The 25,857-nt window shown below is 37.4% G+C and overlaps 1 protein-coding gene across 1 annotated transcript in view; it reads left to right on the forward strand.

The window, feature by feature from the left end:
* pcxb (pyruvate carboxylase b) overlaps positions 1 to 25,857 on the forward strand; it is a 214,435-nt gene that overhangs the window by 158,821 nt on the left and 29,757 nt on the right. Inside the window, exons 11-17 of the mRNA XM_059535847.1 lie at positions 6,408 to 6,552; positions 6,668 to 6,757; positions 10,065 to 10,286; positions 10,432 to 10,588; positions 11,468 to 11,708; positions 12,050 to 12,299; positions 18,809 to 19,053. Coding sequence (XP_059391830.1) covers positions 6,408 to 6,552; positions 6,668 to 6,757; positions 10,065 to 10,286; positions 10,432 to 10,588; positions 11,468 to 11,708; positions 12,050 to 12,299; positions 18,809 to 19,053 — 1,350 coding nt within the window. The remainder of the gene's footprint in view (positions 1 to 6,407; positions 6,553 to 6,667; positions 6,758 to 10,064; positions 10,287 to 10,431; positions 10,589 to 11,467; positions 11,709 to 12,049; positions 12,300 to 18,808; positions 19,054 to 25,857) is intronic.

A 25,857-nucleotide genomic window follows, 5' to 3' on the forward strand; every position in this document is an offset into this window, starting at 1 on the left:
GCCTCCAGCAGTATTGGCTGAATGTGATGGTTTGGGTAGCGAGGGAGCGATATAGGAAGAGATGATAGAGAAGCAGAAGGAAGAGCTAAGTATGGAGAGAGTGATACGGAGAGGAAGGAGATAAAGATGTACATCAAACGCTGAGAGGATTAATATAGCCTTTACTGCTACCTGATGTTAATAAGAGATTTGCACTCCCAAACACTCTTATAATGTTTAACATTGTTTATACATGACATATACAACAATACATAATATAATATTAATGCTAATATTGTAATTCATGTTGTGTTTAAATGTATGTGGCTGTTTTATATACATACATAGTTACCATATATTTTTGTTTTGCCTACATTAAGATCTAAACGCCCCTGGAAAAGATGAAATCACCTGAAAATCACCTGCATGAAATGGTTCCCATGAGGAAATCAGCTTAATGCTCTAAATTAGGTCATTTTGTAATTCCTGTTTCTGTGACCGTTTTGATCTAGAAGATAGGAAATATCATTAACTCAGTTTAAAAATAATAGAAGTCAATGGAAGTCCCCATCATGGAAAACAAACGTGTGTAATATTTGTATATCTGAGAAATAGAAGGAAACAGAGGGAGAAGAAAGTGTGTGTTTGAGAACAAACGTAATTTATCTAGCTGTACCATCACCGAGAACCTCTCTCCATCTCTGCCTGCTATATTTGTCTTGTCTTATTAGTTATTATTGGAATAGATGAGTTATGAACAGCCTTCGAATTTACCCAGTTAAAGGCAAACACACACCAAGTAATGAGAGAGAGAGAGATAATATGGAATGGTGTTGTCTTAAAAGAGAGTTTTATATTTTCATATTCATTCAGGGTCATTTTTCATTTTAAAAAACATTTCACAATATCTTTTGGCTGGTTTATTTCCATAATGATATTGAAATTGGTGGCCACGTTCTAGCAAGCATAAACCAATACCACACAACACACAAACACATTTACACTCAGACATGCCACTAAAAACAGACTCACACGTCAACAACACATCAACACTCCAGACTAATAATAAATATAGAGCATCCATGCAGCCATTCCAGGTAAGCAGCTTGTGCAGGTGAGCATATATTTGTTTATTGTGTATGAGGTTTATTAGAAAAGAAGACTATTCAGATGTGACGCACCTCATTTGTTCAGTTGATTAGAGAATGCAGTGGAGTGTAACACTACTGAAAACCAACACTCCTTACTCTTCTTTGTCCTCCTTGCTACACTTGTTTTTCATAGTTATATAGTGGGCAAGTGGATTAATCAATTTTACATCATTCATCTTTGATTAGATACATCCATAATATACAACCATAAATAAAGAGGATTGCTGTGTGTGTGTGTGTGTGTGTGTGTGTGTGTGTGTGTGTGTGTGTGTGTGTGTGTGTGTGTGTGTGTGTGCGCGTGCGATGCTATGTGTGCTAGTTCTGGCAGCTTGTATCCATAACTAATGAGCAATATTATTAACACAATGCATTGTTCAAAAACGCAACCAAGTCAAAACAACAGAGGAAGAAATGTACCTGTTTAAAGACAATTATTTACAGATATTGAAACATATAAATATACAGTGCACCAATATTTAAATTCTGGCCAATACTAATTAGCCCTTAATGATACAAATTATTTGAGTGTGTGTGTGTGTAACAAAGGGCAAAATTAAACAAACTTGAAAAATAAAATCAGTAATTATACAAATACAAATGATAAAATTTTTCAATATCAACCAAAATCAATAAAATAATATGAGAATAATATTATGAGCTGTATTGGGTTTTGTATTAAGCCATTGAAAAGCCCATATTAGTCAACTAATATTTATTTTCACACTATGCAGAAGGGCCTCCACCCCCACCCTACTAAACACATCTGAGACTATCTGTGTGAGAGAGCAATGTGTGTGTTTTGTGTTCTTCTATATTTAGTTCCTCCCCCAATTTCACACACATTTAGTCATAGCACATTCACACCATTGCCATAACACATACGAATCAAAAATGAAGACAATTAATCACAGAGAGAGTGCTTACCATCAAACTCTTGCTTGTTTTGTCTCGTGCTCACAAACTCTGTTCAGCACCATGGACAGCGCATGGCTGAAATGCAGCATTTGCTTTGCACTGAAAGTTTGTGACATTGGCGAATGTTGTTGTCTGCTTTCCATCTCTGTTTATACGCTTTTGCAGTAGAAAGAGAGATAGAGGGACAGATGGATGGATGGAACGATGGATTTCTTGACAGGACTCTATTCATGCACTAATGGCTTCGCACATTCAGGAGGAATGTGTATGTGTTTTGGTTGTGCATATATTTTTTTCAAGAACCATGCTTGTTCTTGAACAGATGTCAATTACGCTGACAGGACTATACTTTACTTTGTCACACCCCGCTAGACAGATAAATAAAGGCCTTTCATTAAACTGTCTCAGATCTTTATTTTGCATGGAATTGTGCACATTCATGTTAATTTGTTTATTTGTTTGTGTGTGTGTGTGTGTGTGTGTGTGTGTGTGTGTGTGTGTGTGTGTGTGTGTGTGTGTGTGTGTGTGTGTTGCTCTTTGTGCAAATAAAGAGATTGTGGACAGTCACAGATTGTGGACAGTTGCTTAACAAATATTCAGTTTATCTAACATTTATTGAGAGAGACAGAGAGAGAGAGAGAGTTGGTATTATATGGGGTCAGATCTGCCTTTGATGTTACTCAGTTTGTTATTTTTCTCTGTATTATCAGTCGGTTTTTGGCTTTGGTTCCTAAACACAGAACAGATGGACAGCTGGAAATAATGAACTTCAGCAAGATGTGAGACATCACTAGAATTTCTTAATTCTCTGTAGATTATAACACTACTGATTTCATTACATACACTTAAATACATATGCACAAGTTCCATCATAAAAAAGGTAATTCATATGAATTTAGTGGTTTAATCTAGTCTTCTGAAGAGACATGTTTGCTTTGTGTGATTTTTTTTTTTACTCGCATATAAACACTGATCAATGCACATATATCAAAATATTAAAGGCTACCTGGTCTCATTGCATAAATGTACCTGGGTGCACTTTTTATGGAGATGCGAAATACTTACTTAAAAGGGGAAGTTGTGGCCTAATGGTTAGAGAGTCGGACTCCCAATCGAAAGGTTGTGAGTTCGAGTCCCGGGCCGGCCGGAATTGTGGGTGGGGGGAGTGCATGTACAGTTCTCTCTCCACCCTCAATACCACAACTTAGGTGCCCTTGAGCAAGGCATCGAACCCCCAACTGCTCCCCGGGCGCCGCAGCATAAATGGCTGCCCACTGCTCCGGGTGTGTGCTCACAGTGTGTGTGTGCATTTCGGATGGGTTAAATGCAGAGCACAAATTCTGAGTATGGGGACTGATCTGCTAAGAGACCTGGATAGAGGCGATGGCCTTTCTCCTGATCAGGTAGCCGAGTTGCGCCACCCCACGGATCTCTCTCCATACCACCAAGCAGGCGGCCTCTGCCATGGGCAGGACTATGGCGGCCATGGTGGTAGCAGAGAGACATCTGTGGATGAACCTGGCAGACATCGGGAAGAAAGAAAAGGCTTTGGGGGGAAGTCGTGGCCTGGTGGTTAGAGAATCGGACTCCCAATCGAAGGGTTGTGGGTTCGAGTCCCGGGCCGGCAGGAATTGTGGGTGGGGGGAGTGCATGTACAGTTCTCTCACCGCCCTCAATACCACGACTTAGGTGCCCTTGAGCAAGGCACCGAACCCCTAACTGCTCCCCGGGCGCCGCAGCATAAATGGCTGCCCACTGCTCCAGGTGTGTGCTCACAGTGTGTGTGTGTGTTCACTGCTCTGTGTGTGTGCATTTCGGATGGGTTAAATGCAGAGCACAAATTCTGAGTATGGGTCACCATACTTGGCCGAATGTCACTTCACTTCACTTCACTCACTTCACTTCACTTACCAATAAGAACATCACTGCAGTTTCCAAAATAAATGAACACTAGAGGCAGTAAACCTCAGACACCTTTTATTCCTTTTCACACAAATTTACAGAGTTTTGATTAATAAAGCATTTGATAAATAAAGTTTGTTTGGTAGCTCACAGAGTATGAGTATGAGTGCCACTCTGTGGACATTTCTCTTTATGATTGTGGTGAAACATGCAGTATGGTATGTAAAAACGGTGCTGCATAAAAAGTGCACAGAGGTGAGTTTTTTTATGAGACCAGGTTGAATACGGAAGCTCATGTTCAAACTTTTGCAAGAACCAATGAGGTTGTTTTCAATGTTGTAGCGTTTCCATGTTTACCATATTTTATGAGCTCTGTGTGCAGTATCTGCATTGGTCAATGTTTAGTGCTCAATTCATATGGACTACTTTAATGGTTTTTATGAATTTTAATTGAGTTAAACTGAACAGAACTGAAAGGCAGTGAATCAGTTATCTACAAAATTTAGTCAAATTAAGTCAAATTGATTCAAACTGTACTGAACTCAATGGAGTTTACCAATGATCAGGAATAAAGAGTTGAACCAAACTGAATTTGAATAAGAACTGATAAGAATAATCTGAATAAGCTGAACTGAGTCGAACTGAAACTATGAAATCAAAGACCAGGAATAATTCAAGTTATTTCAATCAAGGGTAATGAGTCGAAACTGAGTCACGTTGAACCAAACTGAATTCAGGGGAATGTGCTGGAATAAGATCAAGGAGCAAAAATTTTGAAGACCAAGAAGCACAGAGAAATAAGAGGCTTCTCTATGAAAATACATGATTAAACAGAAAACAATTTGAGAGAAATATAGAGATAAGACCGCTGTGAAAGCTGATCTGTTAAATGAGGCCAAAAAAGCAAAGATGGAGGCTAAATTTGACCCTGCAGGGCTTGACAGGAGTGAACGACAGCCAAATTAGAGCAAGAATGATATGAAAAGAAAGACATGTTTTGCTCTATCTCGACCAAACAATTCTCTTCTGCAACATACATGTACAGGACCAGTAAAACTGATTTTCTGATTTCTTCTCTCATCCAGTACTTTTTGGATCTTTCCTTAAAACTTCATCTGAGCTCTCTTAAACTGTTATTTTCATAACTGTTCATCACTAATCACATTAGATCCAAGAAGGAGATAAATAGTAGGGAAAACTGCATTAAATCCCCTATTAACTCTTCAGCTTCCATTGGAATCCTCTTGAGAAATCCCCTATTTTCTCTCAAGTTTTGCTTGGTAATTGGGTTTTGATCCCTTTGTAGAACACAGTGTGTGAAGTATGTGAGTTGAGGGCATCCTTGTGTGTGTTTGCAGGAATACTGGCAACATAGTAGAGACAAATTGTCAGTCAGTGTAGTCGGCTCTGTAAGGGATTGAATTCAGATCTAACACCATTGCTCTTTTTACCACAAGATCTTTTTTATATTCTTTGACATCATCTTCTTTACATCATTCCCTTTACATTCTCTAGATCTCTTTCTGTTCTGTATGTCACATAAAAATACACACAGATCCCCATCTTTTTTTCTGCACTTGCTTTGGACTTGTTTCTTTCTGTCATACGACACATTCCTGTCTCATGCCCCATTGCGTACGCTAAAACAGTGTTTATTGGTGCAGTGAGCGGTATGCACTGCTGTTTTGATAGCTGCAGTCTTGGGGCCTATTCCAGTGCAGGAGCTCTGTTATGGACTGAACTGCAGCTGTCTGAAATGCTAATGCATTTATAGATGCCATCAGCAAAGAACTGAGTGCTTTCAGACAAAACAGATTACAATGCAAACTTCCCACTGCCTATGAGAGTACTAAACAATGCTGCCAATGAAGTGGACAATTAATGGGCCCCAGTTGATCTTGATGCTTTGTTCTTCGTTAGCATCATAATAAAGTTTTGCATTGGATGTTTTTGTTTATTTGTTATCATATGTGGTGTTTGTTAAGGAAAATATAATGATTATTGCTTATACTTAGGATTAGATTGATGATAAAACAGGATAAAAAAAAACAGTCCACTGTTCCACTGTCCTGGAAATCTCTATTTTCAGGATTACAGGATGCATTTGATTAGGGATGAAACTAAACTCTATGGGACCAGAATTGCCCATCCCTACTCTAAAGTCACACAACTTAGTGGCTATATGCAACACACTAGCAACCACATTCTAAAACCACTCAGAACAACTAAATGACTGTATAGAAACACCATAGCAACAGAATATTTACACTCAGAACATCTTAGCAACATAGCAATTGCCAGTTTTGTCAATGCAAGGACTAATCACATTTTGTCCTCAGACAATTCATATTTGGAATTTACAATAACTTAGTTTATTTCCTAACGCCATACAAATATTGAATAATTGCATGTGTTGTGACCTGTTGGTTGATTATCTAAATATCTCTCTCTTTCTTTCAGACAAATATCCCCTTCCTGCAGAATGTATTGAGCAATAGCCAATTCCTGTACGCCACAGTTGACACCCAGTTTATTGACGAGAACCAGAAACTTTTCATCCTCAAACCTACGCAGAACAGAGCCCAGAAACTCCTGCACTATCTGGGTCAGTGTGTGTGTGTGTGTGTGTGTGTGTGTGCGCATTCATCCGTTTCGCACCTGTGATAGCCTAAAATGTATGTGAGTGTATTTGTTTAAACATCTGCTGTTTTTCTCCACAGGTCACGTAATGGTAAATGGACCCATGACTCCTATTCCAGTGAAAACCAAATCCTCATCTGTTGATCCAGTTGTTCCTTCTGTTTCTCTGGGTATGACACACACACGCACACTACTTTAAAACTGTAGGTTACAAGTTATTCTTTTTAGATCAAATTGAGCTTGTTTCTGTAAAAGTTGCACTGTTTCTAAATAGGTAAACTCTTAAAAAATATAGTTGAAGGGAAAATTTTGTCATCATTTAGTTACCCTAAATTTGTTCCATTAAACACCATGAAGAAGAAGTTTTAAAGAATGTTCCGGTCCATAATTTCATGAGAAAATTTGACTATTTTAAAAATGGCCCTACTTACTTTTTAGTGCGCATTACTAGTCTTGTGGTGAGCAATTGAACCGTTCAAGTCAATACACAGGAAAAAAAAAAGTGTCTGCTGTCGTAATCTTTAATCAAAAACTGAAAATTGCCTTCCGCTCTGGAATGGTGTTCTTGCTCTGATGACTTCAGTTTGATGGCTTGGGGAGAATCCTCTTGTTAAGTCACGTCGTAAGGACTGCTGTTTCTGGGTGCAAGTCTTTACTCGTTTCACTTGAGAATATGATCTCAGCAGCCATTTATGAGCATTATTTAATTAATATTACATATTTAAGCTAAGCATTTTAAAAAATAGTTGTGCACTCTACAGTGTCTCAGACACTAATTTAGTTGAATCACTCTCAGGCTATCTGGGATTTCAGATTTCAAGTACCAGTTTTCAGTACTCTTTCCACCACTAGTTAAAAATATAACTATATGATTTTTAGGTTTATGTATGAAAAACAGTAATCTCAAAACATTTATAAGGTTAATCACATACTGCAATTATATTCCTTCACGCCTTTAATACATTTAATACATCTAAATAAATAATAAAATACAATTTCTGACATGACACCATAGTGCAGTTAGTGTTACTGTAAATGCAATTCTGCATGACCAGATTAAGATCCTTTAATCCTACCCATGCGTAAACTTAACAAATACTTTACTAACAATTGATAAGCAGCAAATAAAAAGTTTATTAAGGCAGAAGTACATGAATGAAAATTTAAATTAAATAAAAAAAACTTATTCATTTAGTTAAATGATTTTTTTTTTGTATTATTTGGCTAAACTATCTGTTAATTTAGTGTCATTGTTCCTTTTAGATTATTTTTGGTTCTTTTTAGTTTTGGTTTAATTTAGTTTTAATAATGCATACACATATCTCAGGTTACGGACACACTTGCCACATCAAAAGTGTACCACAACAGATGTCAGTGAAATTCATACTCTTGTTTATAACTACACTAAACATTGGCAGCACTCCCTCCACTGCCCCCCCCCCCCCCCCCCCCCCATCTCTCTCTGTGGATGAACGAGAGTGTGATAATGCCGCTTTAATCCTTCTCTTCTCTCCTTCCCTCTGCCAAATGAAAGCGGGATCCGGCCACATTAGAAATCTCATTACAGGGGTTTAGGTGTGTGTGTGTGAGCTGCATACCACACTCCCTCTGTGTGTGCGTGAGAGAGATTCCCAAGGGATGGATATGTGCATGCATATGTGTGCGCAATTAATTTAGTCAATTTTCTCCCATTCTCATTGGCAGACCTTTTTTCTTGTTTGTTGAACATGATGTGTAAAATAATTCCCAAATGACCCTAGATGGATTGTATGCATATGAGTATGCATATCCCAAAAACAAGTTTCTTGCCGTTCTCAGTGCTTTAGACATGAGTTCTGGACCAAATATGTGTTGTGTATGTAGGTGTTTGTATGGAAACGGTCTTTCATGGGATAAAAAATGCATGTGTCTGTGTAAGTAGGTCACATCTGTGGTGGTGTATCCCAAGCCTCATGAGATGCTCTTCTGCATTGTGTGTGTTGCATATGCATTTCAGACACACAATGAGCGATAAATAGGCTTTGGCCTTCATCTTTCCTTTCATATGGCCGCCAGCGTTCCATACAGAGAAATTCCCAAATCAGCACATACATTTAAACTCAAATGTGGGTGTATTCATGCCTTGAAATATGCAAATCTATGCATCAATGTCTTACTGAACTTCTATCATTGGTCTCCCCCATCCTTTTTTATCTCATACTCCCTCTCTCAGTGGACAACATGATTTGATTTGATTTGATTTTCGCTTTAATAACCTAGCAACCCACCCAGTTTTTCTAGAGTTTTATGTGTTTGTCTCATTTGCATTAATGGAGAAATTCGGTATGTCCAACATTGTTTGTAATGGAAGTTAACCGTACCACCACCTGCCTGCTGAGTTAATAGCCCCTCAAACTGCCACATCTGAAACCTATAAATAGTAGGAATTTCCCATTGTCTTTTGGCTGGCGGGTTCTCGTAGCTTTGGCACTGACTCATGAGCTCCAGGCAGAGAAACAGTGCTTAGGTGCTTTAGCAGAGAAATGTGGTCTGGTTTAAACTATTCAACACATCATTTTCTTCCTGTTCTTCTCTGCAAACATTTTTGTGGTGTTCCTGTTCTTATTTCGAGTTTACTTTGATTGGCTGCAAAACGAGACGTTGCATGACAGGGAATCAGTGAGAAGTGTCAGTGGCACTCATTTAATTGATCACCTGTTTCACAGCTGTACGTGTGACAAGCTCACAATGAGAAGCAGTCAGATTACTGCAACATCAGTCCATAACTGTTTGTCAGAGACTGTCAGTAGTTAATAGTAGATAAATAGTAGATAGTCCCTAGGGGTGTGTGATTTGTATCTACGATACTATTATAATTGTCATTTTAAACATGCAAGCTGACTAGTACAGTAGCTATGTAAATCACTGCAAAAAACAAAAAAACAAAACGCGCCTTCAGAATGAACACTTTCACTACATGATTTAACTTATTAGAATGCAGTTAGAAAGCCCCCAGCATGGACGATATGGGAGGAAAATGCCCCAATATGAGTTTTTGTCTAATATCATTTGATATAATTAAGCAATATCAATTTTATATTAATATTAAGTTTCCAATAAGTTGCAATAACAATGACTATTTTTATATAAGTGAATAATTTTAAACACAACATCATCAATACTATTATATATATATATATATATATATATAATATAATTCCACAGCTAAAATGGTCTAAAATGGTCTAAAATGGTTCCTAAATGAACCAGCTGCATGAATGACTCAATGGCTCACTCATCTAGTGAATTACCACCACTTAATGGTGATTTTAGTTTCATTAAAAAAATAAAATAAAAAATCCCACCAAATTGAGACATCATTTTGGTAAATATTGTACAGTCCTAATAAAACCCAAGTTCTATCAAGATGTTTTGGGTTGATCAGATGGCTTCATATGTGTGCTGCTGCATACACAAATAATTAATTTTTCTTACCAGGTGAGCCGCCCATGGGCTTCCGTGAGGTGCTGTTGAAGGAGGGTCCTGAGGGTTTTGCACGGGCAATTCGAGAGCACCAGGGTCTTCTACTGATGGACACTACCTTCAGAGATGCCCACCAGTCCCTGCTGGCCACTCGTGTCAGGACACACGACCTCAAGAAGATTGCTCCATTCGTGAGCCACAACTTCAATAATCTCTTCAGCCTGGAGAATTGGGGAGGCACGAGACATATTTACAGTCTTCAGTCATTTCTTAAGACGCATACATTCACGCTAATCAATTGAAACAGTTTGCTTAGATGTTTTGGCTTACTGAGGATCACACCTCTTTGACATGACCTTAATATCTCTCTTGTGTTCTCTAGGAGCTACATTTGATGTAGCCATGCGTTTTCTGTGGGAATGTCCGTGGAAGAGACTTCAGGAGCTCCGAGCACTGATTCCCAATGTCCCATTTCAGATGCTGCTACGTGGAGCCAATGCTGTGGGATACACAAACTACCCTGATAATTCAGTTTTCAAGTGAGATCACACACACATTTTCATTGGCTAATGTTATTTTCTATCCTCTACTCCTAATCCTACCCTCACAGAAATCCTTCTGCCTATTTAAATGTTCAAGATATGGTTTAGTGTGTTTATTGAGCTGTTTTCCTCGTGGTTGCTGTTGGCTTGTCCACACAATTTAGGTGATTACATTTGTAGACACTAAATAAACACACACATACACAAAAGAAGGTAAAGCATGTATTGAGCCATAGAGAGTTAGAGCTGATACCATAGTGGCAGTAAACACAGTTGTAGAGCTCTTCACATTCATTTTTTAATATTAGTTTAAATGTTAAGCTAATAATTAATGTCATGTACTGTACACACAGTATTTAGGATTGTCCCATAAATTCATAATAGGCAAAGTTTTCACACAAATGTAACAAAAGCACCAGTAATCTCCCAAGTTGTACTACATTGGTAAAGATGCTCATATTCATTTGTTGGGGGCAAAAAACAGTGTGAATATGGTGTGGAATAACATGTATATATGCAGTATATTGGACATAGATGTATCATACCCATAACAACTACACAGCACCACAGTAAAGTTCTCTCAGAACTAATTAGCAGCTGCATATCAACATGCTAAAAACCTCTCAGCGCACTTTGTCATAGTGAGTTTCTTAGAATTTCCACATTCCATAATAAAAGCAACTTCTGATGATAACTGTTGGAAAGTACATAATATTCTGGCAGGCATTAAAATGTCTGATGTCAATGGCTTGACTTGAATGTGCGTTCACACAAATGTCTCTCTTTACTCTTATAAACCATAAATGTCAGTTTTGAAGGAGTTGGCTGTAGTGCAGAGCTGACAACATTATTTTCATTTATCTTCCCTCTCTCTAGATTCTGCGAGGTAGCCAAAGAGAACGGAATGGATATCTTTCGTGTTTTTGACTCCTTGAATTATATGCCCAACATGCTTTTGGGGATGGAAGCAGCAGGGGCAGCTGGAGGTGTGGTGGAAGCGGCTATTTCTTACACAGGAGACGTGTCTGACCCCATGAGACAGAAATACTCACTGGAGTACTATCTGAAGCTGGCCAATGAGCTAGTTAAGGCTGGAACACACATACTGTCTATTAAGGTAGATCACCCGTGCACGGAAAAAAACACATACACAGAGTTGGCTCGACAATCATATATTCCACATCCACAGAGGCAGAGGTGAAGGATTTGCTAATATAACCGTTGTTTTTTCTGTCAGGACTCTTAGCATGATATTTTCAGCTGTCTTTGGCAGTTACTCAAGGGTGTAATGACTGAAGACATTGACAGTAATACTCATTCTCGCTCTGTTATTTCTGTTTCTTTTCTCTTTTTCTTTGTTGAGCTGCTGTAATGACAGTGATCGTCACAATGTGATTTTCTTTTCTGTGGGGTGAACTTGAGTGGTTAAAAGCAGCTCTGCTCTTTTTTTTCTTCTAGGACATGGCTGGCCTGCTGAAGCCCGAAGCCAGCCGTTTACTGATTGGAGCACTGCGTGACCGTTTCCCTGATGTCCCTATCCATGTTCACACTCATGATACTGCAGGTGCGGGAGTCGCGGCAATGCTAGCCTGTGCAAAAGCAGGTGCCGATATAGTGGATGTAGCAGTGGACTCCATGGCAGGCATGACCTCTCAACCAAGCATGGGTGCAATCGTAGCCTGCACCAAAGGAACCAAACTTGATACCGGTGAGTGGACAAGAAACATGTTAATGTATGGTCAGGAAATGTTGAATGTTTCACAGGTAAAAAAAACTAAAGCTCCATTTTCTATAGTGCAGTGATGCATAAAGCACTGTTCTCACAGAAGTCATTTGTAGCTTAAGATATTGTATATGACGTGTTGTGATTTAAGATTTATTTTTAAACATTTATTCCATGTGTGCTATCGTTTAGTTATTGGACCATGTAGACATGTATCTTTATCCACTGCATATTTAATTGCAGTTCAGATTTTTAAAGAAAGAGTCAGAGCCATAGGCTAGAGGGCAGAGCTCTTGACATATCAGCGCTTCTGGGGACTAAAGTTTGACTTGAGGACTTTTTCGTTCCTGTTCTAGTCTCTCCTCTCCTATAACCTGTCTCTCCTTTTGTCAAATAATGTCATTGCACAAAAATATTTTCAAATATATTTAAAAATGTTTTTTTATAGAATACCTTTTAAAAGTTTGGGGTCAGCAAGATTTTTAAGTGTTGTGATAAAAATACAGTGAAAACAGTAACACTGTGTAATTATTGCAATCAATAAAAAGGTTCAATTGCTTTGTTCCGAAACAGGGATTAAAATAATTATAATGTTGCTTTTTATTCTTGGTGCGGTTTGCTTTCACACGGTAAAGTTTCTAAATGGACCAACATTGTTAAAATGCAACCTACTATGAAGAGCAATAAGATTGCATTATAAAATGAAAAAGCGATTTGATTTTGAATGGCGGTGTGCTCACCCACAGACATCGTCTACTGTTTTTCATGGAACTTAAGTAATTACCCGTTATACATTATGATATACCTTGGTTCATTGATCCATTGGATCGGATTTCTTTCTTACTATAAATGAAGCACTCCAAAGTTCGTTCTCAATCGAGCCGAGACCACCTCGTTCAGGCGATCTCAGACCGATTGTTTTGGTGCGGATCCGAGTGCGATTGCCGTGTTCACATATTCCCAAAAGAACAGAGCTAAGTGGGGAAATGCACCCTAAATGTATTTTCAAATTGTATTTATTGTTATCATGACAAAGCTATGACTATGACTATAGTTGAACTGTGATAACCACAAATGACTTTTTACACTTTTTTTTTTTACTATATTAAAACCATAGTTCATTTTATTAAGGGTTATTCTAGTCTTCAGTGTTTTACGTGATCCTTCAGAAATCAATCAGATATGCTGTGTTCTTAAGCAACATGTGACTTTTAGTCCACACTTTTATGTTTATTTCTTGCCTAAGTCAGTACATGTGCAGTTTTTCTGGCCTAGGTCAGTACATGTGCAGCTGCCCATGATCAGTTCAATGTTGCCTAAGTTGCAGGCAGGCTCAATTGATTAATGACGTCTAATTAGTCAAGCCACTAAGCTCATTAATCAAAGGACACAGTAGGGGTTGTCATCATATATATCAATACATTTGTACTTTTATACAGTTGTGTGCATGTGTGCTGCCCATGTGAGTGTGATAATTTCCGTATTCTGAGAGGCATGTTAAACAAAGGTCATGCAGAAGCAAATGGGAATGTGTTGACACACCTTGGACAAAGACTAATGATGGAGAAAAAAGAGAGGTAGAGGGTCATCCCATTCCTCTCCCCCATTTTCTTTTTAACTAACACATTTATTTCCCCTTACTCCACTTCATTACCGTCAAAGTTAAATCATAGCTCCCCTTCCCAGCCTTTCCCTCCCTCTCTCCCTCTCTCCCTCTCACCCTCTCTTATGTCCCCTAAATATGGTTCCTTTGAGGCAGGGTGGTTAGATAATGTCCGCAGCACTTCAGTTTCAAATTCTCCAGAGTATAATCTTATTTTCTTGAACAATCTCTCATGCAGCCACACCATACACAATAATCTGTCAATGTCTCTTTAAACACTGAGATACCCCCCACCCCCAAAAAATATTTTCATACAAACATAGCCATCACAATGCAAGTTCTGGGTGGTTGCCAGAACGTTGCTATGTGGTTGTTAGGGTGTTCTGGGTGCTTGCCAGGATCATCACTATGCAGTAGGTTGTTGAGGTGGCTTGCTTATAGACTTAAATCAGAAAAGCGCTAGATATGGCTGAGGTACATCTTATATTGTAAGTTTATGGGATAAAACTTTAGTTTAGAGACCTAATCTCACTATTAATTAGTTGCTTATTAAGCACTGTTTTTAGTACTTATAAAGCACTATTAATGCCTTGTTCTGCATTACCATATTTTAGATCCCTCAATCCTCCCTAACCCTAAACTTAATAAACACCTTAGTATCAATAAGCAGCAAATTAGGAGTTTATTGAGGGAAAAGTCATTGTTAATCATTAGCTAATAGTGAGAAGTGTGTGACTAGTTGAAATCTGAACATTTTCTGCACTGTAAAGGCTACACAGTTTGCAGTATCATTCATGTCAGAAACACAGATTATGCAGGTTTACATTCTGATCTTTAAATCTTAGAGCTAAAGGGCTCAAACCTTAAAAATATGTTCACACCAACACAAATATATGGCACAAAAATTAGTTCCAGTTTTCAGATGCAATTTGTCTGTTCTGATTGGTGCATAAAACAAGGCTGATTGGCTGAATTAAACAAATCCCACTCTCTGACATAGATAGATGTCACTTATACAAAATAAAAAATACTGTGGTAACCCCAATTTAGGCACTCAGTTTACATTCCATTTAATTCCATTCATATGCATTTGAATGTTAGAGTCTGTAAATGCAAGATTGTGTAAAGTTGTGGATTTCTAAAGTTCCACTTTGATGCACTCTTGCACCTGCAAATTCATATCATGTGAAGACGTGTGGCCAATGGAAGATTGCTATGTCACGCTGTGACCTCTTAGCTGATTGAACACAGACTCTAAAGCTGCAGATCTGCAGTGCTGCAAGAAAATTGAGTAGATTGTGTGCGTGTATATAAATGACAAAATAACCATTTCCAGATTCTTTCTCTTCTATACATTTATACATTAATTTAGTTATATACAGTTGCTTTGCAAAATAATCTGTTCATGAATGCCGCCAAACCATAGTTTAAACTTTGGCTCTGGGCATTTGACTGAAAGAGGAAACCTCTATTTAAGAAAAAGAGAAGAAGAAAATTCAATGTCATTCGGAAAAGATGTCATTCTTTTAAATTAATATAGTTAATTTATTTTTGTTATATATTATGTTTTATATAAAAAAAACTGTATGTATAGACACATAAAGAAAGATTAATTTAAAGTTCTTTTTTAATGTATTTAAGTATTTATTTATTTATTTTTAAGTTTACCTTTCAAACAGCTAACTACATTAGTACACTATATATACGACACATCTAAATATGGAAAAAGAACAATGGAAAATGCTAAACAAATATGTGAGATTAGAATTGAGTATATATTGTGCTTTTCTACCACTTAAGCATGTGTGTTTAAGTACAAGAGTTTTTTTTATTCATGAGCACATCTGTTGAGATAATTGGTCACAGAAGACCTTCAGTTTCTTGAAGATACCTCATTCCCTCTCATCACTCTCTCTTACTGTCATTGGTATTCTCTCGAGTGTATTGCACTGGTTAATTTAGTTGCCATTGTAGCAAGCTAGCACAAGTAAAGCTTTAGCTCACTGTCGCTGCATCAGCCATTAGAACAGTTTGTTATGAATGCTAGACACATTTGTCGTATCCCACACTTGTCAAAGCCTCTTACACATGCCTTGTGTTGATTTGTTGTTAGTTAGTAAGTTTAGTTTAGTTTATAGTTGTATTTATTTTATTTTATATAAAAATTATTATATAAAAAATTATTTCTGCATTGTCCCATCTAGCTGCCATGCTATTCATTTGTGTTTCTTCTTTCTTCTCTTTTCCTTTCTAGCACACGTTGTCTCTCAAATATTCTTCCGCTCCATTGTTCTCCCTTCAGGCTTTTTTGTTCACTCATTCTAATCTTTTCCTTTATTTCCAGTTTTTGCCCATTCTCTTTCGCCTACACTCATCTGTCCCTATATGTTTGTATTGTTTTTGTCCTTCTATACTGTATCTGTAAGTTCATTTTCTTCCATTTCCCTGTATTTCCATGCAGTTTTCAAGCCCACTGCTTACACTAACACTTCTCTTTCGTTTTCCATCTGTCATTTTTTTCTACATCTCTCAATTCTCAGTGGAAAGTTTGGACTCACTTTCACAATCAAAAGTTTTATCCCTCTGCAAGCCCTTTATGTTAACTTTTAAAAAGATTTCTGCTTTGTTTTCGCTCTCTCTCTCTCTCTCTCTCTCTCTCTCACACACACACACACACACACATTTTTTGCAATGCTGTGCGATTCTGTATTGATGTCAGTAAATTCCAGCATGATATGAACAAACTGTTCTGACCTCAGAGAGCAACACGAAATGCAACATTTAGCTCAGTTTTGTTTAGTTCAGAACACAGAGCACACAAGGTATAGAATTATGTCATATAATGTGCTGTTGTTTATTTTCCCTGCTTGAAAAACATCTCAAACCAGTGTTTGCTGATCTTAGCTATTTAACTGGACTTTCTTACTTTGCATACAAATTTGTATCTCATCATTGCTACATTTATTATTGCAACTTTATTATCTCCCAATAATGACTTTGTCTCAGTGTGATTTGGTGTCTCACAGTGTGACTTTATATCGTACAGCATGATTCTTCATCTCACAATGCAACTTTGTTTTACAATCTGACATTACTTTGAGCTTTATCTCCTATACTGCCAGCCTGATCCAAGTGGGTGTTAAATTAGCTGGTTGGCCAACTGCTCTCATAGCTGAACGTACCCAAAACAACTCTAAAACCATCATTTTTGGGAGACCAGGCAACCACCTTAGTATTCAAGTGAATGGCATACTTTGAGCATCTTGTCTTAAATCTGCTGTAAGCATTTTATTTTTATTTTTAATATCATGCATTAAATATCCCCATTACTTGACAGATATCACTGAAATAGGTGCCCTGAGAAATCACGCTTGTCTCTATGACAGCCCAAAGCTCTGTATGCAGCAAAAAAATTATCTGCCAATCAGAAAATGTTATCATCATTTATAGCCCATGCAAACACACATACATATTACAAATACACATTTATAAGCACACATTGATTTTAGAGGCATTTAGGAACCTTTATCTACTGTAGTACATTGAGTACAGCACACAATGTACACTGACTTCACTTAATGGACTGGTTACTCTTGTCTGCTGGAGTGACGCAAACCCAGCAGGAGCATAATAATATCAGGCAGCTTCTCACTGATGGCATGCAAGTGTGTTAAATATAAAAGTGTGTGTGTGGGGGGGGGGGGGGGGGGAAACTGGAAGGTTTCACATTGATTATTACAGCATGACTTTATGCAGGGCCTTTATTGATGGATTGATGGTGTGTTTTGAGATGTGTCAGATTAGGACAACAGTATATATCAGTCAAATGTCCCCAGCAAAAAGAGGAAGAAAGAGCTATCAACACTACCACTTAAATGCATATGAAAGAACAGGGTGATTAATTTCACTAAATTAATACTTTCAGCCCAATCGTTCCCATCTGTAATATACATATATATATATATATATATATATATATAGATAGATAGATAGATAGATAGATAGATATATATATAGATATGTCTTTCCTAGGTTTTAAAGACACCTTAAGTGATGACTAATTACTCTGAGCAGTCACTATATCTTGTTAAAAAGATTTGAAAAGGCAATCTTATGTCACTATCAGGGGAATCTTAAAATGATATTATGAATATGGAATAGTAATATGCTTAAATAATGTTTATGGCCAAAACTGTGACCAGTACATCATTTGAATGATTTTTAATTGTTACATTGCCTGGTGCTCATAAACAGCCTACACTTAGACTACATAAAGGATAATCTACAGTTAGTACACAGACCCGTGCTCTGCGTAGGGGCAATGACCACGCTGTCTGGCTGCATGTACATTTTCCTGCTAATTATATGGCTACTTATCAGATAAATAAATAAACCAATATGAAATATAGATTTTTTTTTCTTCTTGACCCAAATAAACCAGCTTTGAGGGAAAGCATGACACTACACACTTTGGTTTGCAGAAAATGTATATTTGAAAAATTCAGACAAAAAGTCTTGAGTTAAACTCAAATTTTAATCAATATTCTTTTTTTAACAAATACCATGATTAAACTATAGTTAGTGTAGTAAAACCATGATTACTTTGTTCACCATGTTTTAACCATAATAACCATGTTTTTTGGTTTTATTTGTAGTAAAACCATGGTTAATTTTGATAAGGTATGGGAGTAAGCAGTCACTGCAGAGCAGTATTGGCACATTTTCTTCACCGGTTTTCTGATCGGTGGATATTTCTCTGCAGAATCATGGGTAGTGTAGTTAAAATTTAAATTGGTGTCTTATGTGAAGCCTTACGTTTGTATGAAGCCATATCACTGCTCATCCTACAGTAAAGTTGCTGTATTTGTAACACACTTCTCCTGTCATGCAGGGGTTTCTCTGGACAGAGTCTATGAATACAGCGAGTTCTGGGAAGTGGCTCGAGGTCTGTACGCTCCCTTCGACTGCACCGCCACAATGAAGTCTGGTAATGCAGATGTTTATGAAAATGAGATCCCAGGGGGCCAGTACACCAACCTACACTTCCAAGCCCACAGCATGGGCCTCGGTAACAAGTTCAAAGAGGTGAAGAAAGCCTACGTCGAAGCCAACAAGCTGCTGGGAGACCTTATCAAAGTAAGACCTCCAAAAATCTCATTTTGATTCCAAATGTGTCACCCACTCTTTCTTTTTCTTTCTTTCTTTCTCTCTCCTCCTCCTCTGTTCCACATACTGAAGAGTGTCCTTGAAGGCCAGTGAATAAAGTGGCTCCTTTCTTTTCTGTTGGATTTGCTGTCATCTATAATCCACCTGTATATAGTCGAAGCTTTTGTCCCTGTTGATTCAAACCTAGCAATTAGCTTAAAACTTAAAAATTTGCTGCAGTGTACCCAAAATGGAAACAAAGTAATTTAATCACAAGCACACTTCATTCTTTCCTCTGTTCAAATTTAAATAATTACATATTACAAAGTTATTTTAGAAACAAGGCATAGTACAGATCCTGGATGTACAGTTCATACATAAGAACAAGTTCTGCAACTATCTGTCACAGAAACAGTGTGATCAGATGATCAGTCTCATAATCTGATAGCAGCAGTCAATTTCACCTGCCAGTGTTGGCTTCTGCTGTGCTGCACTCTGCCCTCTAAAACCAAATTAACCGATCAGCTGAAATGTATCTGGCATCACTTGCTTCAGTCTTCCGCTCAGTGGAATCAATTATTGGGATTCTCCTTAAAGAAGTTTCTGTTTACCTACACTCTATCTGCATGTGATTGTTATTCAAGTCACCCCCGCCCCACACACACATCATCTCTCTTCAGTTTAGTTCATGGGTTGGGGGGGAAATGGACTGGACTATTTATATTCCTTTTGCTGTTGCCATCTCTCTCTCTCTCTCTCTGTCAGGTTTTGTTCAGAATAGCATGCCACGTTTTTTTTAAAGAAAGTAGTAGCCTTATGCATTATTTATACTTTGTATAAAGTATGTGAATTTCCTTTATGCACAAAATACCTTGATGACCTACTACATTTGCCAGAATGTGCCGATTATGAATGAACCATGTGTGATATCCCTCACCAAATGGTAGGGCAAAATTTTTGTTATTTGCCAAAAGTTAAAACGAAAGTGATGGTACAGACTTTCACATAACAAAAGATTTGTTACAAATAAATGCTAAAATCCTAAAATATATATATATATATTTATATATATATTATAATAATAATAATTAATTAACCCTTGTGTGGTCTTCGGATCATTTTACATTTAGAATTTTTAAAGATCGTAGCTTCACCTGAATGATACATTAATTTTATGGCACATGGTATGTGAGCACACACAAAAAAAATGGTGGTCTTCGGTCATAAATGACAACCATATGAAATGAATGGGAAATTGGGAAAAAAATCTAAAAAGTACAGAACATTTTTACGTGTACAATCTACAAATCCCCCACAGTGCAGAAAAAAATTGCACAGCAATGAAGGGGTGAACCTCAACACTCAGCAAAATCAACACATCAACTCGCGGACACACACTTGTACACGCACATACACACCAATGAACTGGTGTGACTGTAATACTGCAACTGTGTGAAATAAAATCAATAATTCAACTACAATGCAGTAACAAAAAATGTAAAAAGTACAAAGTACTACTACTCAGAAACTACTCAGAGTACTAGTTACTAGTTACTTTTTAGCCTGCGATATTTAATGAATTACCAAAAATATTCATATTAAAGTTCAAATTCATATCACTTTTATCTTATTGACAAAGTATGTGAATTAGTGGTCATGATACAGCAATTTCGAACTTTAATACCTTAAAATAATATCAATATTAAAGTACCCGTTAACCGGAAGTTGCCACGGACTTCAGTTTTGTAATGTATTTCCAATTGAAATGGAATATTGAATAAAGGTCAGGATTTTATTGTGCTGTACATTCTTTCCACCTCTTGCTCATAGCAGATTCACGGTTGGATAGGAGAGGTTAAGAATATCTGCTTGTTATGTCTGATATCATGCTTCACTGCTTCTGGGTCCTTACGCTCTGCCAGACGCCCCCAAAAAAACAACATACCATGCTAATATACTCGCACGATGTCATGTAATACTGAAAAAATATAACCCTAACCTTTATCTTCATACTGAAATCCCAGATAGCCTGACAGTGATTCAACTAAATTATTAGTGAGACATTGTGAGCACAGAGACTGTAGTGTGCACAGCTATTTTTTTTTAAATGCTTAGCTTAAATATGTAATAATAATTAAATAATGCTCATAAATGGCTGCTGAGATCATATTCTCAAGTGAAATGAGTAAAGACTTGCACCCAGAAACAGCAGTCCTTACGACGTGACTTAACAAGAGGATTCTCCCCAAGCCATCAAACTGAAGTCATCAGAGCAAGAACACCATTCCAGAGCGGAAGGGTTTTCAGTTTTTTATTAAAGATTACGATGGCAGACAATTTTTTTTTCTCTGTGTATTGACTTGAACAGTTCAATTGTTCACCTCAAAACTAATAATGCGCACTAAAAAGTAAGTAGGACCATTTTTGATTTCATGACAGTTAATAATTTTCAATACCATTGGCAAAATCTATTATTTAATAAATATTTTAATATAGGCTTTTATTTACATACATTTAAACATTTTTCAATTACCATTACAAAAATATCAGTCTTAAACATTTCCTCATTCTGTGTTTGTGTCTTTAAAATAGGGTAACTTTGTTGCAAAAGCTTACAGCACAAGCAAGCTTGATTTCAAATTTGATTTCAAACTGAACTGAATTTGCAAAAAAAGGCCTATTTATTTAGATAAATGGAACATCAGATGTCTTTGACCTGTAATGTCTGTACAGACTAGGATATTTATATATCCTAGACAAATATCCCATTCCAAAACATTTTTTAGCATAAAATTTTAACATACAGTGTAAAGAAATTAAAGATCCATTTGTGATATTTGAAAGACTTTCTGGTGCATTTCACTTATAGCCAATAAAATTTCCAGTAAGATTTTCATCAGTCAGGCGTGGATATTTTCTGAATGGTTTATAACTTTTGACAAAGTTTAATCCAGGAGCAAAGATAAATCTTTCTACTATACAAAACATAGTGCGATCACGACTGCACACAGTCTGAGCATTATTGGAGTGAGAGGACAGGCAATTCATTTGTATAAGTTACGCCTATTTCAGAGCTAGCATCCAGTTTTCTGCAATTACATGACTGTGTTCTCATGTTACAAATAAAGCACTCACCACATTTGCGCGGGAATCATTCAAATTATGCAGAATACCTGCAATCCTGTGCAGACATTCAGACTGTAATTGACAGGAGACGGATGCATCTCAAAAAGACAGGAAAGAGAGACGCAGCAGTGTCAGATATTTCAGTACTGGTATCTATATATAGATATTTATGATAACACTACCATGTAGTTTGTTTCTCCAAACTTTGAATCCATAAATTATGCTGAGCTCCCTCACTGTCTGAGCTCTTCACCTTCTGCAGCGGCATCTTTTACTGGTTCAGATATCAGGGCTTTTACTGCTCCCTTCACGATCAGATATCTTAATTGGTTACTGAAGTGCTGTCAAAGGTTTGAATATCAATTCAAATTGTAGGCATACTCAGTAACCCACTATGATTAAAAAGTAACAAAGTCGATTATTTTGCTAAATTTGTACTTAAGTACAAGTAGGCTACAGCTTTAAAAATACACTTAAAAAAGTACAAGTACCATGAAAAAACTACTCCATTACAGTAACGCGAGTAGTTGTAATTTGTTACCTCCTCCACTAATAATAAGAAATGTTATTTGAGCACCAATCAGCATAATAAAATTATTTATGAATGATCATGTAACACTGATGAAGAAGGTAATAAAGGGGTAATGGCTGCTGAAAATTTGGATTTGCCAACCCAGGAATAAATTACATTTAACAATATTACAACTAAAATCTGTTATTTGAAATTATAATAATATTTCACAATTTTACAGTTTTTATTAGATTTGTAATCAAATAAATGCAGCCTTGGTGAGCACAATAAATATTCTCTATTTTTATATATATATATATATATATATATATATATATCAGTGATGTGCGGGTCAATGTATAAACCTGCCTGCAACTCGGACTGAAAAAAAGAAAAAGAAAATATTGTACCCAACCAGCTTCTTGACACGCAATTTTTAAAAGTAGTAAATGCTCATCGTAGCGTCATTGGGCCATAGACGTAGTGGTGTGGGGGGAGGGGGGATGTTGGGGGGAGAGGAGAGCGCAGTTCTGAATATTCCACACCGCTAACTCATTCCGTGGGGTCGCTCGCTCAACCCAGAATGGCTTGCTGGTTCAAAAAATATGTGGAATAAGGGCTGCCTTCGACAATTTTTTTTTCTAGTCGACTGGTAGTTGTTCATTTAAGCCATTCGTGGACAAATCGCCCCTTTATATTAATTTAATTACTTAAATAGGCTATAGCCTACAGCAGTGGTTCCCAACCTTTTTCAACTCGCGGCCCACACAACCACACACACATGTTTGCGCGGCCCACTTCAAAAAAATTAACTGACCCCGCTATTGTTGGGTTAATAACTTAGTACTCAGAAGCTAGATTGTTAACTGTATTTATTGAATGAACTAGGGCTGTGCTATATGGAAAAAAAACAAAAAAAAACTATCGCGATTTCTTTGATCAATTTTGCGATTGTGACACACAACGATATGCTTTTACAGTCATAAATGCATTCAGGATTAATTTGAAACATATTTCCAAAAGAAAACCAATTAAAGCTTTATCAAAAAGTTGTAACGTCTCTAGAACAGACATAAGTCAAAATTATCATTATAGTAAATATGTAACAAAATGTTTAGACTTATGGCAAAAAAAGAAATAAAATCCCGTGTACAGGGACTTTTTTTTTTCTTTTTTGCCATGCATTGTTCATAGAGCTCATTAACTGTAGCGGTGCCTCAGGTGTTTGCAGTGTGTATACAGTTTGGGTATGTGGTCAGCAGCGAGAGCGCATAAATATAACGCGAAAGCACATTAAAATAATGCATGAGTGCGAATCTCTCTGTTCGCACACAGATTTCCTTAGCTCTGTCACAAAACCGTGCTTGCTCACGCTGCTCTGCGCGGAGAGAGTGTGCGTACTTAAAACGTGTCTCCTCTCACTTAAACTGCATCCTGTGTACTCACAATTCTCTCTATGCTCATGTGTTAGATATTATTTTCGCACGTTTTTATTTCTAGCCTTTTACCGAGTGCAGTGTGAACGCTCTGATCCGTTAACATGGGCTCGGAAAAAAGGCGCATCACAGACAGTGTGTGAACCTGGAGTTAGGCACATGCCCAGTCTGTTCTGTTCTCGCGCTAGCCGCAATGCATTCTGATTGGATCGGATAGCATACTACGGGAGGTCAGGGCCGTGGAAAATCGTGCTATAAAGCGATTTAGAAATGGACTGGAAATTAACAGAAAATAATTGGCGGCCCACCTGCAAAACCACCGCGACCCACTAGGGGGCCGCGGACCACAGGTTGAAAACCAATGGCCTACAGGATAATAAGCCTTATGACCGCACACATAAAGCTTGCCACAAATTCAATTCGATTATGAATGTATCTAAATTAGCTAGGATTGTTTAGTAATTGTTTAGTAATAAACTGGTGTTCTGTGTTGCTGCAAAGATGAAGTTGACGTGGTGGACTCACCATGAACGCCAGAGAGAAATGCATATTTCATATGGATTACATATTCAGAGAGTAGTCTATTTATTTTGGTTTGAATATTTTTATTTAAAAGTAGAAATTTCAAGCTTTCTGTAATATATAGCCTATATTTCTAAAATCTATGATGCACAAGCTGAGTTTCGGCGCCCTCCAGTTCACATGCAATGCAATTTATACAAAATAAAAATCTTTTTAAAATAGTTTTCTATAAAAACAAAACTTAATGAAGTCGTCAAAATCATGTTTTACCAAAAACAGCGCAGTTGCTCCCCAGACTTCACCTTTTCTCCATCTCTACCTGCAGACTGAGCTTGTGTGTCATCTTCGCGCCAGTTATTCAGCCAATAAAGTGTAGGCCTATGTATTTCAAAATTGTGTCTAATACTATATAAATTACAAAGGTTTAATTGGCATCTTTATTTCAAACGACCCGACCGACCGCGACCCGAATATCATTAAAAATATTTTTGGATTACTCGTAACCGCAGGTAACCACAGGTGACCGCAGGCACCCGCTCACTTTGGATCAGCCCGCGCATCACTGATATATATATATATATATTCTCTATATAAATCTATATTTAAAAATATCTAAAAAATTAGGCAGCATAGTGTATATTTTGCACAGTAAGTATTATGCTAGTTTTCAGTTCTGAACACAACCTTCATGTCTTGCTCTTTCTTGCTATCCAGTTTGCTGAGACACACACTGTACACACACTCCACTAATTCCGTTTCTTTTGAAGCAGCAGCAAGCACTGACACTCACAAACCGTTCTCTTGAGTTCAAAGCGCTCGCTGTCCATGCCGATGGCCAAACAGATGTACCCTGTCAGTTAGGAGATACCCTGCACAATAACACAGGAGAGAGAAAACACCTCTAGGCCTGCCTTGTGTGTGTGTGTGTGTGTGTGTGTGAGAAAGAGAGAGAGAGCGAGAGAGATAGAGAGAGGAAGCAAAGACTGAGAGGCAGAAGCAGAGAGCAACTGAGATGTACACAGAAGGATTACAGTACATCAGAAAAGCAGTAAGAGGAGACACTGACGGGCAGGAGGATTACTCTGTGTGTGTGTGTGTGTGTGTGTGTGTGTGTGTGTGTGTGTGTGTGTGTGTGTGTGTGTTTGATCCCCTCTTAATCCCATCTCAGTCTCATCTTATAACACTTTTCCCCGACAGCCT

Source organism: Carassius carassius, chromosome 3, assembly GCF_963082965.1.
Source record: "Carassius carassius chromosome 3, fCarCar2.1, whole genome shotgun sequence".
Classification (NCBI taxonomy): Eukaryota; Metazoa; Chordata; class Actinopteri; order Cypriniformes; family Cyprinidae; genus Carassius; species Carassius carassius.